Below are 20440 nucleotides of genomic sequence, written 5' to 3'. Positions count from 1 at the left end.
CTGATGGCAATCTTCATGGCGCTCAAGTCCTTCATTGTACATCTGTGCAACAAAGTCGTGCTAGTCCGGACGGACAACATGACCGCGATGTACTACATTCAAAAGCAGGGAGGCACCCACTCGCCACAGCTGTCTCATCTGGCTCAGAGCATGTGGAAGTGGGCCATTCAGAGGAACATTTTCCTCATGGCAGAACACCTCCCAGGAAAGGACAATCAGATGGCGGATCTGCTCAGCAGATACAGCCATCAAATGCACGAGTGGGAGATACACCCATCTGTTCTCCACCCGTACTTCCAGCAGTGGGGTCATCCGGAGATAGACCTGTTTGCCACAAAAGAGAACGCAAAATGCCAACTCTTTGCCGCCAGGTTCCCTCACCCACAGTCGCAGGGGAATGCGATATGGATGAACTGGTCAGGCAAATTTGCGTACGCTTTTCCGCCAGCCCCTCTAATACCGCTGGTCGCAAGAAAGCTAAGGCAGCACGAGATGACTCTCATCCTAGTTGCTCCAACGTGGGCGCGCCAGGCTTGGTACACCACGTTCCTCGAACTCTCAGTGGTGCCGCATCAAAGACTGCGCCTCACGCCCAGTCTTTTGACGCAGAACCATGGAGACATTCAGCATCCAGATCCACAACAGCTCAACCTGGCGATCTGGCTCCTGAAGTCCTAGAGTTTGGATACCTTAACCTACCTCCGGAGTGCATGAACATCATCAAGGAGGCGAGGAAACCAACTACTAGAGCATGCTATGCTGCAAAGTGGAAGCGTTTTGTCATTTACTGTACAGCCAATGACATCAACCCGCTAGATGCATCTATCCCCAACATCATCTGCTATCTGTTGCATCTTTACAAGTGCAATCTAGCGTACACTTCCATTCGGATACATCTATCCGCCATAGCGGCTTATCTCCAGAACAGGCAGCACCTCTCTGTCTTCAGAGTGCCTGCCATTAAAGCCTTCCTTGAAGGTCTGAAACGAGTCATTCCCCCAAGAACACCGCCAGCTCCGGTGTGGAACCTCAATGTCGTTCTCACCAGACTGATGGGACCGCCATTTGAGCCACTGCACTCGTGTGAACTCCAGTTCCTTACGTGGAAAGTAGCTTTCCTTGTAGCTATTACGTCTCTGAGGCGTGTCAGTGAGCTGCAGGCGCTCACAATCCAAGAGCCATTCATTCAAATCCATCCAAATAGGGTAGTGCTACGCACTAACCCCAAATTCCTTCCGAAGGTGGTGTCACAGTTTCATCTAAACCAAACTATTGACTTACCAGCATTCTTTCAAAACCCGCAAACGGTGGCGGAAAGAATGCTCCATACCTTAGATGTACGGAGGGCGTTGATGTACTACATAGACAGAACACAACCCTTTAGAAAAACAAAACAACTCTTTGTTGCCTTCGCACCACAACACAAAGGCAACCCGATTTCCAAAGCAGGGATAGCCAGATGGATTGTTAAGTGCATCCAGATATGTTATCAAAAAGCCAAGCGCACTTTAACAATACCCCCCAGAGCGCACTCCACACGCAAACTGGGGGCATCCATGGCTTTCCTAGGGAACATTCCTTTAGAGGATATTTGCAGAGCAGCCACGTGGGTTACACCACACACCTTTACTAAACACTACTGTGTTGATGTGCATTCCAAGCAGCAAGCTGCTGTAGGACAGGCTGTTCTGAAGACACTTTTTCAGGTTTCTGCAGCTGGCACGGGCAACCGCCGCTGATGGAGGGACTGCTATGTATTCTATGCTAAGATATGAATTTAGCAGCCCACATGCCTCGAACTGAATATGCTACTTACCAGTATGCATCTGTTCTTGGCATGTAGGGCTGCTAACATTCATATCGCCCGCCCTCCTCCCCGGTGCCTGTCGCAGCTGCAGATATACTATTGTATTTATTCATTAGCATGGACATCCTTTACACTTTTCACTCCATCTTCTGCCACAATGGCGAAAAACAATCTGGGGATGGAGCCGATGCCCATGCGCACTGTAGTCCAGGGGAGGAGCCACCTATCTCAGGATACTTCGAAGACTCTTCCAGGACAACAATGTGCAATCATCCGAGCCCAACACTAGGCGGCGATCTAATGCTAAGATATGAATGTTAGCAGCCCTACATGCCAAGAACAGATGCATACTGGTAAGTAGCATATTCATTCACCGGCGGGAGGGCAGCTCTTATGATGTGATTCGCTATGTTTTTTTCTTTTTTGAAAGCAAACAATGGTGGGGCTGACAGATCTTCATGCAGATTTTTAAGTAGATGCCAATTGGACAAAATCAGTTTTTTATATTGATTTGCTGCTGGGCAAAAGGTGGTGACGCATACCATTCTCCTGAGATCTTGTTTCACTTTCTTTTCAAGTAAGGTCTCTCTGGGAGTCCACCATGCTCTTTTGAGGGAATTTTTTAAGAGTTTTTTGGGGTGTCCTCTGAGTGTCAGGCGTTCTTTTAAATGGCTTGCATGTTTGAAATATTCCTCTTTGGTGGAACAATTCCGTCGGATTCTCAGGAATTGCCCATAGGGCAAGTTCTCTTTTAGATTTCGCGGGTGGTTGCTGGTGAAATGTAGCGCTTTATTTCTATCGGATGGCTTGCGAAATAAAGTTGTACTGAGTCCCTGTGCTTGTGGTTGGATTTCCACGTCTAGAAATGTGATAGATTCCTTTGATGATGTTGCTGAAAATTGGATATCGGCTGTTCTTGAATTGAGCCATTCCACAAACTTGTTCAGATCTTCTTGGTTCCCTGTCCAGATTAGAAACAGATCATCTATATAGCGCATATAGTTGGAAATATGATGGCCATATGGATTGTTGTTATAAATAAATTTTTCTTCGAATAGCCCCATAAACATAATCGCCAGCTCAGGGGCATAGGGACAGCCCATCGCTACCCCTTTTATTTGGAAAAAGAACTCTGAATCAAAGGTAAAAAAGTTCTTTTGAAGTGTCAAACGAGCTAGGTCCAGAATGAAGTTAGTTGGGACTCTCATCGGTCGTTCACGATTCTCCAGAAAAAAGGTTAAGGTTTCAAGTGCCTGTTCCTGCGGAATCTGTGTGTATAAGGACACTACATCTAGTGTCACTAGCAGTTGATTTTCACTATTAAAGTTGATCGACGCTATTCGATTGAGGAACGCCGTGGTGTCTTTCAGGTGGGCTGGGATTGTCTCAATAAAGGGTTTAAGGAAGAAGTCGATGTACTTCGCCACCGGATCGAAAAGTGAGTCGCAGCCAGATATAATCGGCCGACCAGGAGGGTTGGCCTCATCTTTGTGCATTTTGGGGAGAACGTAGAACACTGGGGATCTGGGGCTTTTATTTTGTAAAAATGTAAGTTCCTTGGGCCCGACAAATCCTTGATCGAATCCTTTCTGGATTATGTCAAACATTTGATTTTTTATATCTAGAGTGGGATCTTTGCCGATACGCCTGTAGCAGTTTTGGTCATTGAGTTGACGGAGAACTTCATTCTTATATTTGTTGACATCCCATACTACAATTGCTCTGCCTTTATCGGCCTGTTTAACCACAATGTTATTATCATTCTTGATGGTTGATATGGCATCCTTCTCTGCTTTTGTGAGGTTGTATTTCACGAAGGTTTTCTTTTTTTCTAGGGCAGAAATCCCTGAAAGCATGGTTCGTTCAAATGTAATGACTTCCTTAGGGATATTTGGTCCTTTTGGACAGAACGATGATTTCTTTCTTAGACCTGTCACCTCTTCTGTTTGAACTTCTTCAGATCCCTGAAAGAAGGTTTTCAGGCGAATTTTTCGACAAAATTCTAATGTCTCCAATTTCATTTTAACGTAGTCCGTAGGGCGTGATGGGACAAAATTAAGACCTTTTGTTAAAATAGATATTTCGGCTGGAGTAAGAGTTCTGTTGGACAAATTGAAGATGGGGGATTTGGTTAGTTCTTGTAAAACTTCTGGCGTGTTCTCATCTCCCATGGTTGGGTAAACCGGGCTCTGCCGCGGGGTTTCGGTTGGCCGCGTCCTAAAAAAGGCTGTTGATTCTGCTGTTGATATTGGCCTGGTCGGTCGTCCGTTCTGTTTTGGTATTGGCGACTCGTATTATCAGGCTCGCTCCCGGATGATGAAGTTGTATCAGAAAAAGTGATGAATTTTTGGCGAGATCTTCCTTGATTGCCCTGTAAATATCGACGTGAGTCGGCCCGTGTGTAAAAATCCTTATTTAAGTAAGGGTAAGCGGACTCCAACGAAAAGCTCTTCTTGTCAATTTCGAATTTGTTGCTCTTCTGAGCTACTGTAACGTCTTTAAATTCTAAAAAATTCTAAGAGACTGCTTGTTTTTGTTTGTTCTCCGTGTTCTGGAAATGAAGCTCTCACTACTGGACTTAATTAGATTTCAATGGCAATAAGAAACTATCGCCAAAGTATTTATGGTGTGCTTGATTTTACAGCACTCTGGTAAGCGGGGCCTGCACTCCAGCCCTCCTCTCACGTTTGTTAAATTGCCCTTCCTTTCGGTGCTGGTGGAGATGAATGTTTCTGCTCTTTGGAGGTCCATGTTTGCTTGTCACAGTTACATCGAACGTGGCTATTACTGAAGCTAGGCATCATGTTTTAAATGATTTCATATTCCCAGAAAACATGTTATTAGGCTTTGCATTTGTTATTTTAAATGTCAGAAACTGCTAGTGTGGTTCCTGGGGCAAGGCGCTCTTCAAAGTGCTGTATTACCAAGCCAGCACCTATAAGGAAAAACTAATTTAGTTGAAAGCTCTGCAGATTTTTAGTATTTTGTCGCTGCAGTCAAGCATACAAAATTGCACACAATTGCTGGAGGTGCATGTGCAAAAAACATCAGTTTCTTCAAATTGAACCTCAGTTTTCAGGTGTCTTCCAATTGTCACAGCGGAAATCCTGGACTTAAATATTTTGGCTGTGGAAATGAGTGTTCAGTATCTCATTTTATTTAAATGATCGTAACAAAAAGTGGAATATAAAAGGGCTGTAAACTTGCATGAAGACACATTTAGTGAGTGTAGTCAGTGGCTTCATAACTCACTCCAAATGAGGTTACTTGGGTCTCTGCCATTAGACGATCCTTCTCCCACCACATTAACCAAATAAAATGATCTACGTCTTAGCAAGTAACGTTGTATGTTTCATCAATACTACGACTATACTCTTGTAATACATATGTGACGAAGGACTGTTGACAGGAGGTGCTTAAGGGTTATTTTAGAAAATCTCCTACTACCTGGGCACTTCCTTCAGTACTTGTTTACCGTCTTGAATACTACACAAATATGAAGATATTAGATGAGATTGTGGTATTTTCGTCACTAGTTTCAAATGTACTTGAAAAATCTATAGTCGAATACAATGGTCAAGCATAAGGCCCAGAATCATTATTTCTTCTCTTATTTCTCATAATATTTACCAGTCACTGATGTCCACTTTTTCCTAATATTTTGACTTTATTTTAAACAGAAAACTCATACATGACTGTAAACGTATTTTCCCAACAAAGGCCGTTTTACCGTGTCGCTGTCTTTTGCTGCTTGTGTCGCTTATTGACTTATGCTGCTCATCTAATCTCCCTGTAGAGGCATGCATTTACTGCATGTTGAACGTTTACCTCACGCAGAGCTCTACTTCCTCAGCAGCGTCATAAGAGGTTATTCTACAATGCAACTTATAAGTATTATTTCTCCAGTATTGTATCTTTCATAGATTCACATGCTTGAATCCTCCCCGTCGTCAAGGTGGGAGTCCCAGAGTAAGAGTAAAATAGCAGTATCAAAGCTTAACATTGAAAAGCCCATAAGAATTCTTTAACTTTAGTAACCAATAACCATTGTTATAAAACATCCAAACTGCAGCCAATCAAAGCTTAGACCATAGAATCTCCTTCCCCTGCAGGACCACCATACTCTCAGATTTCCTACCGCACGTGTGCTAGGGAGTCTCCCTGAGCTCTGCTCAGTCACAGTGTTTCTACTGTTGCCCTTTTGAACTCCAGCTAAAGTATTATCTCTGCGTTCATTTTTCTTCTGAGGTACCAGTCAGGAGTGTGCGTACCCATTTTTTCTTCATTATGTCAGAGTCTAAAAAAGGGTTGTTTAGGCCCGGTATGAATTGTAGAAAGTCCAGACTTTATTCTGAGGACCCACAAAAAGAATGCCTCTACTGTCTTTACCCAAAGCATAAGCCCATAGAGTGCAAGTACTGTCGATCCTTTTCTTCAAAAACCTTTAAGGACTGTGAGTGTAGGCTGCTTCGCTGGCTGCAAAGAAAGAAAGCTGCAAAGGATTTGGATTCTGAGGCTGAGGAGAAGACCCATACCTCCTCCAAGAAGAGAAAAGAAGAAGCGTTTTCTTCTTCTCTTAAAGATCCCAAAAAGGCCAGGTCTCATAGTAAGGAGAGAGTTGAGGAGAAAGATCAGGTTCTGCCCCTCCATCGACGCCTCTTTCTCGTTTCAGGGATTCTTCAAGTGATAGAAAACACCTGTTGACGAAGAAAGCACTGTCTACGACCTCCGGCTCTGCTCCTGTGGGCGTTCCGTCGACACCTACTAAGTCGAAGGTCAAAACGACGGCGGCAGCTGCGTCGACAAGAGCGGTGATGGTTGCTACATCGTCTCCCGCGGTTAGGCCATCTCCGTCGACGAGAGTTTCACCGTCGTCGGCTAAGCAAGTTTGTTCACGGTCGACAGCTATCCTTCCGTCGACGATTCTGTCGACGATTGTCGGCGATCCCGTCGATGACCCTGTCGACAAGGGTGAAGATTGGTCTGCTTCTGAAACCGGCACCTTCCCTGATGCAGGATTTTTCAAAGGTTTCTCCTCTGCCTCCTGCCTGCCTCCTAGACTTTCAGGAGTCGGAAGATGATGTACCCTTCTGTCCTGCTTACAGTCCTTCGCAACTCCAATTTAACTGCAAGGACTCGATGAAGAGATGATGGAGGATACATCCACTTATCTGTAAGGACACTATTATTTTTCGGATAGGGAACATCACGCTTCTCATCATTTGGATGCTTTGCAAGAACACTATCCGTATGAGGAGCAGGAATATCAAACTCAGGAACCCTTGATTAATGTCCCCATTTCATTGGTGTCTCACCTCCAGCTAATGATCAAAGACTATTGTAAAAGATTTCCAGAAGCAAATTCTGCTCCTCCTCCCACTCAGGAAGTCTCGAATCCAGCATTGCGGGTTCTACCTCCGTTGCAGAAGAGCAGCACTGTAACAACTCCTGCTCAGGTTCCTGTGCAAAGTCAAGATGATGATGACCAGCAGTTGGAGGAAGGGGAATTATGTTTGGACCAGGCTATCCACGACGAGTGGGATGACTGTTATCCCCACTCCACCTTCTCCTTCTCCACCCTCAGCTGACTCTCCGTCCACAGATATCGGTGGGTTTCACGATCTGCTAGAGTGCGCTTCCAGGCACTTTGACCTTCCCATTCCCGTTCAACAAACCAAGTATTTTTTGTATGATTTTAAGCCTACTACATAACGCTCCTCCCGTTACTTCCCCTTGTGGACTTCAAAGGTTCTCCTCCTTGTTAGTCACTGCTATCAGAGCCTCCAACTCCTTAGCTATCCTTGGGAGGTATGACCACCAGATGTGGTCCGACATCTCGGCTTTGCTGGAATTCCTTCCAGAAGATAAGAAGGAGGCACGTGAGGTGCAGTCTGAAGGTGAAAAAGCTTTTTCAGAATTGATTGACATGGCCATGGACATTTCGTCAACGGCAGGTGCAGTGGTGCTGAGACAGCAAGGGTGGCTGAAGGCTACTGCTTTTCAAGGGGAGGTGCAGGTCAAAATTCTCAACATGCTATTCGATGGCGAATTTCTATTTGGGAAGCATGTGGATGAGGCTTTGCAATCAATTTAAAAAGATACAGAGACCGCTAAATCTTTCGTAAACGTTCAGCAAAAATGTTTTTCTTCCTTCCTGGGCAGAGGCAGAGGTCAATATCTCTCCCGCCCTCCGCTTCAACAGCGTTTCCAGCCCTATCACCGTCCTACAGGGTTTTTGTACACAGTACTCTTCTCAGCTCTTTCGACAAACCTCTACATCGACCTACTCTAGACCAGCAGCACGTCGACGCCAACAACCAGGAGGTAGGGCCCACGACTCTAACAAGAGACAATAAGGTTCCACAGGCCCCTGCTTCGGCATTCCCACTTCAATTCGGCTTCATTTGCTTCAAATTCTTCAAACAATGGAAACTTATGTCTTCCGACAAGTAGGTGTTAGACGTATTTCTCCATGGTCACACAGTGGAATTTGTTCAACAGCCTCCACACATGCCTCCTCGAAGGACTTCTCATCGCCATCTCCGTATTCTCAAGAAGGAGGTCCGATTAACGATGCAGGCAATCGAAGAAGTGCTGCCCGATCAACACAATCGGGGGTTCTATTCCCACTTCTTTTTAATAAAAAAGACTGGAAAATGGAGGTAGATAATGAACTTAAGATCACTGAACAAGTTCATCAAATCCCAACCTTTCAGAATGTTATCGCTCTAGGAAATTCTGCGTCTAATGGATACAGGAGACTATATGTCTTCACTGGATTTTCTGGATGCTTATTTTCACGTTCCCATTCACCCAAAACATCGTCAGTTTTTTCCAAGAGTCTTCACCAAGTGCTTTGTTCTGGTGGCGACCTTTCTATGGTGAACCGGTCATCAAGTATTCCCTGATCTAGACGACTGGTTGGTCAAGTCCCCATTTCTTCAAGCCTCCAAAAGATTGACGGACGCCTGTGTCCTACTCTTTCGCTCCCTGGATCTCAGAATCAACTAGGAGAAATCCTCCATGGATCACTCCAGGTTAATAGTGTTTCTGGGAGCAACTCTGGACACTACACTCTCAAAAGCCTGTCCCACAGAAGAAAGACGACTACAAAGGACAGTGAGAGGTCTGTCCACAAAAAGGTACGTTTCAGTAAGGACATACACATCAATGCTAGGGATAATGTCATCCTGTATCCCGCTGATTTCTAATTGCCGCTTAAGGTTGAGGCCTCTCCAGGAGGAGCTCAACGCTCAATGGAGGCAATCCCAAGGCTCATTCGAGGACGTCCTATCAATCACTTTGAGGATGGTCTCAGCAATGTCCTGGTGGACGGTCAAAGACGATCTTTCACTGGGTCCGTCTTCCCTCATGAAAAGGCCTAGGTTGGTCATGACTTCATACGTTTCCATGGACGGATGGGGGCTCACCTGCAAGGACTGCAGGACCATGGAAAATGGTTGGTTCAGGAAGCTCAGTGTCTCATACATTTCTTGGAACTCAAAGCGGTCTTTTTGAGTCTTCAAGCATTCCTGCCAAAAATCAGGAGATCATCGATCCCGTACGGTCAACACCACCACCCTGATTTATCTATTAAAGCAGGGAGGGACAAGATCTCAGCCCCTCTCAAACCTGGCTCAACAGATTTAGGAATAGCTTATAGCCAACGAGATATCGATTCAGGTTCAGCATGTGCCGGGAGTCCAGAACGATTTGGCAGATTCACTCAGCAGAGACACAAGGCAGTGTAACAAGTTGGAACTAGACAATGAGCAGTTGCTAAAGGTTTTTCACTGCTGGGGATTTCCAACCCTAGATCTGTTCGCTACATCTCTCAACAAAAAATGTATATACTTTCCAGCAGGTTCCCTCAACCAGGCTGTCTGGGAAATGGCTTCCACTTCTCATGGGAGGGAGCGTTAGCCTACGCATTCCCTCCATTCCCTCTCATTCCAAAAGATCAAACAGGAACCTTGCTGTGTCATTCAAATAGCCCCGGCGGGGGCGCAACAATACTGGTTCACAGAACAGGTTAGCTTCTCACTGTGTTCTCCGATTCACTTGCAACCAACAGAAAATCTCCTTTCCATGAACCAGGGTCAAGTAGTTCACCCCCAGATTTGCACGCTCAACTTAACAGCCTGGCTCCTCATGACACAGAGTTCGGCCGATTAAAGATTTCTGAGGAATGCCAAACAATACTACAGAATGCTCGTGCTCTCTCCACAATAAATTGTTACTCGGCTAAGTGGAAAATATTCTGTATATGGTGAGCCACAAACTCTCTTGATTCGCTTTCTTCATCACCTGAGGACGTTTTGCCTTATCTTTTATCTCTGGCCAAGGCTGGTTTAGCCCATGCATCCATCAGGGTACACTTGGCGGCAATCTCCAGGTACAGACGACTTTCTGGTTGTTTGTCCCTGTGGTCTAATAGACTAATAAAGGAATTCATGAGAGAACATTTCAGGATTTACCCTCCAGTAAGACCTCCTCCAGTACAATGGCAGTTAAATACTGTCCTGTTGCAGCTTATGAAATCACCTTTTGAACATATCCGCAAATGCGACTTAAAGTATCTCTCTTGGAAGATGGCCTTCCTGTTAGCTATCACATCATCAAGACGTTTTTGTGAGATCCAAGCCTTCACGACAACGGAGCTTTACCTTCAGTTCTTTCCAGACTAGGTGATTCTTCGGATAAACCCATCTTTCATTCCTAAAGTGCCTTTGGAATTTCACCTAAATGAACCAGTGGTTTTGCCTCCTTCTTAGCAGCTCCTTCTTCATCAGCTGAGAGGCCACTCCATTCTGTGGACATTAAAAGATGTGTGAAATTCTACTTGCAAAAGACTCAACCTTTCAGAAAGTCTACTCCACTACTTGTTACTTTTTCTGCACCTAGGAAGGGTCAGACTTTGACACGGGTGTCTATCGCTCGTTGGGTCTCATCAGTTATTCTCTTTTGTCATGAGAGGGCTGGCCGTCCTCTGGTTGCCAATGCCGCAGCCCATTCAACATGTAAGGTGGCAGCTTCCTCCGCCCTGTTCGCTGGAGTGTCCTTGCCTGATATCTGCAGGACAGCAACGTGGGTGAACATCCATACCTGCACAAAGCATTACTGCTTGGATATCTGGCCGAAGGCGGATGTGGTAGTTGGTGAAGCTACTTTGATGCGTTTATTCTCATGAGGTATGATGTTTAGGCCTGTTCCTTCCTATATAAGTTTACTGTTTGTTTTGATAACATGATTCAGATATTCTCGATTATTTTTCCATTTTTGTATATATTTACATATGTCTTTTAGCATTCATTTGCATTATTGTGAGTTCATGTTATATGATTCGTTTTTTGGGTCGCGTGGTGGGATGGTTCACCTTCCCACCGCCTTCGGCCTTTTGTTTTTGTAAGTACTGATTGCTATTCTGATTCTATGGTCTAGACTCTGATTGGCTGGACTTTGGATATTTTATAACAATGGTTATTGGTTACTAAAGTTAAAGAATTCTTATGGGCTTTTCAATGTTAAGCTTTGAGACTGCTATTTTACTGTAACCTTGGGACTCGCACCATGACGACAGGGAAGATTCAAGCATGTGAATCTATAAAAGATATCAATACTGAAGCACCACAGTGTACAGGTAAGTAACTTGTTTTTTATTGATCTTAATAACAAGATCAGTTTGGAAAATTTAACCTACAATAAGCTATTTAGGCTGAAAAAAAAAGCAGTTTCCATTTTTGTTTTAAAAGTGTTGTTTTGGATTTCTTGGGAGTGTTTGTGGATCCAGCGGGCAGGCGAGAATATTCTAATGTTAATAATTTCAAGAACTATTCCTAGAGTGCATAGCTACGATAACAAGTAAAGTGACTAGCATACTTGTAAATTTTCATTTTGTATTTTCTGTGTGTATTTTGTTTTCAGAACAATTAGGTACTGGGATCTTGAGAAGTTCCAGGTTGTTGGCTGCACAGAAAGCGGAACGAGTGCTGTCAGGTATGTAACTCCCACAGTTAATGTTTTATGCCACTAACTTTTCACATTTTTGCCATCTTGTGTTACTAACATGGCATTGCCTGGTTAAAACTCCCTCTCTTGATTGTATGCACTGCATGATATTTCAGAAACAAATATCCCTTTTGGATTCTTTTTGCTACAAAGCGATCACATTTGTGGCTTCTGGTAACAGATATTTCACTTATGGTACAAATCACACACTCCTATGTTTGAACGGCTCTGCCTACTCTAGTTTCAGTAATGTCTTATTGCTGCAGTCTTAATGCACTGATAGTGCTACTGTTCGATGAACTTCAGCCATTTTGAGTTGTTGGAAGTTGATGCGCTATTCTGTTCAACTCTGACATCTTAGACTTCTGAAGTCCTAAAGGTTTGTTCTGGTATACAAGTCCACAGTAAAGTTGCACTTAGTGAATTCTTGTTTTGCCAGAATCTGAGAATTATGACTGGAAGCTATATTCCAAATTCCTGTGACTTTAGGACCTCCTGGAAGAGGATCACCAATGGATTAAAAGCCCATCTTAAGTGGATGATTTGGGGGATTGAAATGATTCCACCTCCAGACAGAATCTGGGATGCCTTTAAGGCTACGATAACAGAAACGGCAATTGGCCTAGAAATAGGCCAGGAACAAAAGAGAGATTCATCCAGTGTAAGAAGCCACAGATAAAACACAGTGTTGCTTAAGGCTTACATAACCAACATAGCATAAAGTGCATTGTTGAAGGTAGGCTGTAACTACTATGACAAAAGGGACACATTGGTTCCCCATCAGCTAGTAGACTGTGCTTTTAGATGGCCAAAATCCGCATCTCCAAGGTACTACGACCCTATGTGAAGTGTGCCATGTGCCTAGAGGATAAGCAGGAAACTTTCAGGTTCTTCTGCCTAACACTTTACAATGGGAAGCTGAGAGGATTAAGGACATCAAGGCATACAGGGTGGGTTGCAACTTGCTAGCTCACATGATAGAGATGAGTCTTGAAGAGCCAGTTAGCCTACTAGAAATACAGAAGTCTTTAAAATCTCTGCAAATGGGTAAATCACCAGGACCATTCTGGTGTTCTTCATCAATACTTCCAGCTGTAGGTGTGGAAGCCATTAGGAACTGTACAACAGCTTTACATCCCTTCAGGAGTTAACTCAACCATGAACGGGTATTACATTGATAACCAAACCCAGGAAAGCTGCAGTCAGTTGACTTCGGACATACCCATTGCCCTGCTGATAGTAATGTTGAGATCTTCATGAAGGTGTTGACTAAAGGTTTTGAAGACAGTATGGCTGGCCTGAATGATCTAGATCAGGTTGACTTCATCAAGCACAGACAGAGCAGTGACAGCATCAGACTTTTAGTGCACCTAATTGAGGGGGCAGGTAGAAAAAAGTTCCCAGCTCAACTGCTTTTTCTGAATACAGAGAAGACATTCAGTTTCATTCATTAAGAGACGCTCAACACTGTCCTGGACAGAATAGGCCTAAGTGACTTAAATGAGAAGGGGTTGGGGAGACCAAATATCACCACAAATATGTTAATTAATATCTCCATGGTGGTATTAACATGTTCTGAACTACTTCTGTGCTATGGGGCAGCCTTCATCCGCATATTCTCCAAATTGATGGTAAGGGAAAGTGAAAAGGAGCATACTTTTTATGGAAGGGTCAGTAGTTGGTCACTCAGTGTGTGACTGGTTAGGAGTAGCATCACAACCCGGAACGAACACTTGGCTACTCCTGTGAGAACTATCCTTGAGGTATGGCTTCCATAATGGAGAGGGGATGCCTAACTACCTTTCTGTCACCAAACACACCAGTACACCACAAGTCAGATTTCACACAAGCCATGAGAGGAGAATGGGTGAGTGCAGAACTTTGTTACACCTTTTTTTTTGTGTTAAATTTGTTTATTGACATTTCGGCAAAATACAAACATAGAGCACGTCTTGGGCACATACAGGGCATCAATATTACGATGTTCGAACAACGTGGACTTTACATATAATAAACAGCATATCTCTACTCCACCTGTCCAATACAATCAATACAGTCTGAGTACACTTCTAGGACTCCATCGCCACCAGTCTATCTAAAATCCTAGTCGATGGAATGTGGCTTCGTCTCCTGTGCCTCCCCCATGTCCAGTACAGATTGTGTCTCTCCTTGTTCGCCCTCACCCTGTGTAAGTCTGTTTTCTAGATATAGCGCCCAGTAGTTATTAGGTCTGTTTCGTGGTGGTAGGATTTCACTATAGTGTTCAGATTGCGTGCAACAATATAGCATGTCGTTAGACCAACAAGCAAGTGTAGGAGACGGCCCTCTCATCCAGGTGAGTGCTACGCACCGTTTAGCCACTATGAAGGCCATATCCACCAGTTGGCATGCAGCCGGTGGCACATCCTTTGAATATCCTAACAGGGCCAGCAATGGGGAAGGGGACAACGACAAATTGGTAACTTTATTCACTTCATCATAGACCATACGCCAAAAAGCTGCCACTCTCGGACACATCCAAGCCAGATGTAAAAAATCAGCCTTCTGAGCCCGACATCCTTCGCATCCCGGGTTGTTGTGCAAACCGTATCTGTATAAGCGCTCAGGAGTGTAATATACCCTATTTAAAAATTTTAAATGTAGTAACCTATGCCTACCGTAAAGGGAAACCCTACGGACACTAGCGCAACAATATTTTCATGTAGCCTCAGGAAGTTCAATGACTAAATCTGTTTGCCAGTCCAGTCGCGGCTTAGTGTAATCCGCTGTTCTTTGGGCGAGAGTGATACGGTATAGGTTCGTAATCAATTTAGCTGAGGTTTTGTCGGTGACTATGTAGTCAAACGCCAATACCGTTTGAGGCTCCGTCATGTCCTCACCCAGCAATCCTCTTAGGGCATGACGAACTCTGTGAAATTTAAAGCGCGGGAGCAACGTAGTTCCAGCTCCCTCCTTCGGGTTAAGATCATCCCAAGTGCAGACCTTTTCAGATACAAACAGATCACCCATAGTATCTACATTCAGTTCAGCCATGGCCTCTAGCACTGCACTATCTCTACAGGGGGCAAGCCACGAGCACCACGCTAATTTCGCCGCCGGGGCATACAACAGTGAGCAGGCTTGAGCATCCATGAGGTGATACCATGCGTGCGTTACCACATTCATTGAATCCAGAATGCCCGTGTGACGATCTCTAGGTCTGGATAATAAAGCCGGTAGCGGAACCGGAGCGGCAACCAGATTCTCAATTCTCAGATGCGGCGCATCTGTAGTGCCATGTATCCAGCTATACGCATGCGCCCCTTGTGCGGCCCGATAGTATAATTCTAGATCCGGAGCGCTAAGCCCCCCCATCCTCATATGACCGAACAAGAATATTCCAGGCTACTCTAGGCTGTTTCCCAGCCCATACCAAACGGAGCACTAAAGCATCAAGCTGTCGAAAGAATGCGCCCGACAAAACCATAGGGATGTTACTGTACAAAAATAAGAATCGAGGAAGCACAACCATTTTTAGCAATGATATTCGGCCCATGAGAGACAAGGGGAGTGCAATCCATTTGTTTACATCATCCTCCAGCCTAGACACGGCCACACCATAGTTCTTCCTGAGGACCACTTCCGAGTCCGTGTGCAGCCTAATGCCCAGGTAACGAACCGAGTCGGTAGTCCACTGTATGGGGTAATCCGCTTCTACCCTCGTTGTCGCAGGAATGAGGGGAAACATTACAGTCTTGCTCCAATTTACATGTATCCCGGAAAGCAAGCTGAATAAGACCACTTCTCTTAGCACCGTCGAGAGATTGTCTTCCGGGTGCCTCACATACAATAAAGTATCATCCGCATACGTGGACACAATTAATTTATATGTGGGGAAACAGAGACCGCGATGGCTATGGTACTCTCGTAACGCACACGCCAGGGGTTCCGCAACTAAGGCATACAGAAGAGGCGACAGCGGACAACCCTGTCGGGTACCGTGTTCCACTTTGAAAGGCTCAGTCGTGAGGAAGCCTATGCGAACTCTGGAGAAGCATATAGGGTGTCCAAAAGTTGTATAAAGAGGTCACCCACTCCCATCCGCTGCAGCACTAGTCGGAGGAAAGGCCATTCCACAGAGTCGAATGCCTTTTTCATGTCAAGGAAGACGGCCACTGCCGGAACATCTTGTATTGTATGTTGAAAGGCAGCGAAAACTGTCCGTATATTGTAAGTCAGATTACGGTTGGGCACAAAGCCCGCTTGTTCGGGTGCAACTAGTTTTGGGATCAGCGGGCTTAATCTATTGGCAATAATCTTAGCAAATATCTCTGCATCAACATTAAGCAGCGATAGCGGCCTGTAGGAGGCACAGTCATCAGGGGTTTTTCCGGGCTTAAGGATGGCCACTATAAGGGCTTCCCTCATCGTCGGCGGCATCATTGCTGCCTCCGCCATCTCCTCTACCAGCGACAGCAATTTGGGAATGAGAAGCTCGGCAAATGTCTTATAAAAAGAAGCTGGAAAGCCGTCACTGCCAGGGGCACTTCCAGCCTTTATGGAAGACAGCACCCAAACTACTTCCTCCCTCTCGAACGGTCTAATCAGAAACTCCCTGTGCATGTTCGTCAGTCCAGGCAGTTGTATATGCGTCAAATAGTCCAAAATGCGCTCCTCCGAGGCCGGACCCCTCGAGGCATACAATGCTGTATAGAAATCTCTAAATCACATTGCCACCTGGTCTTCAGACATTACCTCCCCCGTGTGTTCATCTCTCATCACGGGCACCAGAACACCCTGCTGTCGTTGCTTCGCCATTCTCGCTAATACCGCACCTGGGCGGTCCCCCTCCCCATATGACCGAGCTATACTATATTTCCCTAAATGCTTTACTTCCGCATCAGCCTCTTCATGATATTCTCTAAGCGTCTTAGCAATTCACTAGTCAGCTCCGCACCAGAGTCACGGAGCCGTCGCGCTTCAATGTCTTTCAGTTTGGATTCTAGTAAGGAGAGACGGGCCCTTATCGACTTTAGGACCCCCGAATGCTTAGCTATAGCCAACCCGCGCATATAGGCTTTAAAGGCCTCCCACACTGTGAGGAAGGAGTCCACCGAACCTACGTTGTCAAAGAATTCCTCTGCTGCAGACGCCAAATCTTCGCGAAAAGCTGCGTCTTGTAGCTCATGCGGGGGCAGACGCCAGCTAAAAGGAAGGGGGAGGTTCGTCTGAGCTCTGATCTTAACAAGGACAGGGGAGTGGTCTGAGTACGTGCGAGGCAGTATCGAGCACGACAGTACCACGACCGTACCACAGAGAGGAGAGAGGTGGGGAACAACCAGTAATCTATCCGAGTGTGGATATCATGCTGCGCCGAATAGTGTGTGTACCCACCCTGTGTCGGGCACCTAGTCCTCCAAACGTCCTGCAGACCTAGTCTAGTCATCTCGGCATCAAGTGCGTGAGCAGAGCACGTCGGGCGCCGTACTGGACCATCTGACCTATCCAGTTCAGGGTGTCTCACCATATTAAAATCGCCTCCCCAGAGGACCCGATCTCCACAATGCTCCCTTATAGTAGAGGCTAAATTTAGGTAGAAAGCAGGGCAATCGTAATTCGGGCCATACGAGTTGACCACATGGAAAGTCATGCCTTTACCTACACACTTTGAGATGACAAACCTCCCCTCAGGGTCTGAGACAACAGGTGTCAGCGTCATATTTGCCTTAGGATTAACCCATGTGAGAACTCCCCGAGCATGTGATGTAAACCCAGCGGCGTGTATGTGTCTGTGTAGTCCTCTATAGGACAGTGTCGGGCTATCAGAGCGTAAATGAGTCTCTTGAAGGAGTGCAAGGTCAATAGAGTGCCCCAATAGATATTGCACCACTCTCCTAACCTTTCTGTGGTCATTTAGGCCACGCACGTTCCATGTCAGTAGCGTAATGGTGTCCCTATCTTGTTTCATCTGAGTCACTTCAGGTTGCATCGTGCACATGAAGCACAAATATATCCGTCCACAACATGAAGACCCGTGTACAGCGCTCTGTGCTCACAACAGTAACACTCAAAATGTATCCCACAAAAACAACAGTCCCCTCCCATACCCCAATCAACCAAGCTGTAACTACCGCCATCTCCCAAAAATAGCAAACCCAAGGTATCCCGCCCACTCACGCCTGCCCAGACCCAACATGGCCACATCCCATCTCCACCCACAATCTGCCCACCCCATACATACCCTCAGCACTCCACATCCACTCACTCAAAAAAGTCCCAAAATCCAAAAGGCAAATGGAAAAACTCATACCTATATAAGGGCAAAAATCACCACCTCCCAGCCCCCCCCCCCCCACACACACAAAACAGCAGTCATAGCATACAGCCCCAGGGCAACAGCAAGACATTACCAGCAAAATTGTGAGTCAACAATTGAGGTCTCCCCCCCTCTTAGTCTCTCACCCCACTCACAGTTGGTGGTCCATCTTGGAAACCCCACGCTGAAGGCTGTGCTCCCACGAACCCCCAGCTCCTTACAACATACTCTGTGGTGGAAGTTCCCACACTAGGCCCCTAAAGGGACACATTTCGCACATCCAAGAATGTCCCTTCGTGGCTTCGAACCATAAAATCATTCCTGATCTTCCAGGGAGCAGTCCTCAGGATCGTCAGCCCCTCTGCCGTCTGTCGGTCGTCGCATGTTCCTGTTCCAGTCTTTCATTGCCTTCTGAAGCGCCCGCGGGTCCGTAAAAATAGTAGACTTCCCTTGTCTGTTGACTCTGAGTTTTGCAGGGTACAGCATGGCATAGTCTATCCCTAATTCAAGGAGTTTGAGCTTCATGGGTACAAATTGCCGCCATGCTTCCTGTACCCGCGCAGTGAAGTCCGGGAACAAGGAAAGCGTGGATCCCTCATACTGCAGTGGTTGTTTTTCCCGTGCAAGTTTCAGTGCCGTGTCCCGGTCTCTATAATTCAGTAGCTTGGCGACAATAGGGCGAGGTGGGGAGCCAGCTTTGGGTCTCGGACCGAGGGTGCGATGCGCTCTCTCCACATTAAACATTTCAGAGAAAGCCCCTTCGCCCAGCAGCTTCTTTAACCCCTTCTACACTCATGACGAGCTCAGCTCGTCATGGGCGTAACCTGCGCTACGCGGATGACGAGCTGAGCTCGTCACGTAACGCAGGTTTTTTTAAATCGTAGCGCGCAGCGGGAAAACCGCTAGCGCGCATGCGGTTAATAAAGCCTCCACAAAATGTTCCATGTTGCCTGTGGAAGTACTTTCCGGCAGACCCGTGATTCGAATGTTACATCTATGGGACCGCGCCTCCAAATCCTCCGTCTTGTCTTGTAAGACTTGAAGAACTTTACCAAGCTGCTTGTGACCAGCGTCCAGTGTAGTCTGCGCCTCTTCCACCTCCCCGATGCGGCGCTCCGACATGTCTATACGTTCAGCATGCTTGTCGAGGCGTTCAGCCATCCAGTCCATGCGGTATGCAAGGGCATCCATCTTGGTTACCAAAGACGTAAGACCCCCCTGTAGGTTCTTCTCCATGGTTAACAAAATGGTGCAAAGATCCGGTTCAGACGCAGGCTCCCCTCCCACAGCACCTGCTCCACCGCAGTCCAAGGTCTTTGGAGGCTCAGCCGACTTCGAGCCTCTGTTTGTAAAAGTCAGTTTAGGCTGGGACTTATCTGGTCGGCCCATTGTGGCGTAGGGGCCTGCAAGGTCACTCGCAATGGCAAGTGAAAACCACTAGTTGTATATACACACCGCCCCTCCTGTAGCCAGGCACTAGGTTCCAACGATCCACCTCTCGTCACAAAAGTCAATTAATGGTTCACGTAGTGCCGCGCTCCTCGTGTAGACCTCAACAATGCTGCAGGTGCCAAATTCCCTCCCAGCGCCTCGCAATTCAATGGCAGCCTTGGCCAGCATCTGTGTCCACCCTTAGTAGTGGAGCTGTCAGCATCACCAGCATGCAAAAAGGAAAAGAGGGGTCTCCACAGACAGCCAGATCAGGGGGGCAGAGATGTAGTCTCACCTCAGGGCACCTGTCGTATCTTCTTATATGCACGCTCACCCAGGCACTGCCTGCAATGTTCTCTGCTATTTTGCAGCCCACGTAGGTGCAAATTCAAGTAGTCAGCCTGTATCAGAATGAGGGCAATTGGTAAGGTCCAATGATCTGCCGCATCTGGGCCTCGCCCTGTATGCACGCTTCCACTCGGGGCTTGTCGCTGTAGGAAAGGGCGAGGTCCGGGGCCCAATTCGCCAGGCCGATGTCTTCTATCTCCCTCCGTCCGCCCAACCAGGGTCGCTCCCGCAACCCAGACCTCAAGGGCGGTGCAGGTTCCAGTAGCCGGCAGTAAGCCCCCTGCCGGTACCGATGCGTGGACGGCCTGCGTTTCGGTGCACCTCGGGGCCTAGTCACTCGAGGGAAGCCTGGCGCTCAATTACCTCCGCTTCCCTGCTTCGAAGGTGTCCACTGTACCGCTCCTCCAGGGTCTACCACCGACGGCCCGTACTCCGCCACACGGGGCACTACGGAGCACTCCTCCGCTCACAAGTGCTTACTCGGTAGTCTCGGGGTCCCGCCGCTCTCCCCCGTTGGCCCCGTGCAGCAAGGGGGCTCCGGATCACGTGAG

At 46.6% G+C, this 20440-nt stretch overlaps 1 protein-coding gene across 7 annotated transcripts in view; it reads left to right on the top strand.

Annotated features, from left to right (window-relative positions):
- Nucleotides 1–20440, top strand: part of KATNB1 (katanin regulatory subunit B1) — a 637584-nt gene that overhangs the window by 260672 nt on the left and 356472 nt on the right. For all 7 annotated transcript variants that reach the window (XM_078671470.1, XM_078671472.1, XM_078671466.1 and 4 more), the window contains exon 11: nucleotides 11732–11803. In XM_078671470.1, the coding sequence (XP_078527596.1) occupies nucleotides 11732–11803 (72 nt within the window). The remainder of the gene's footprint in view (nucleotides 1–11731; nucleotides 11804–20440) is intronic.

Source organism: Lissotriton helveticus, chromosome 12 (genome assembly GCF_964261635.1).
Source record: "Lissotriton helveticus chromosome 12, aLisHel1.1, whole genome shotgun sequence".
Classification (NCBI taxonomy): domain Eukaryota; kingdom Metazoa; phylum Chordata; class Amphibia; order Caudata; family Salamandridae; genus Lissotriton; species Lissotriton helveticus.
Note: the sequence above shows the minus strand (reverse complement) of the source record. Positions and strands in the feature narration are given on the sequence as shown.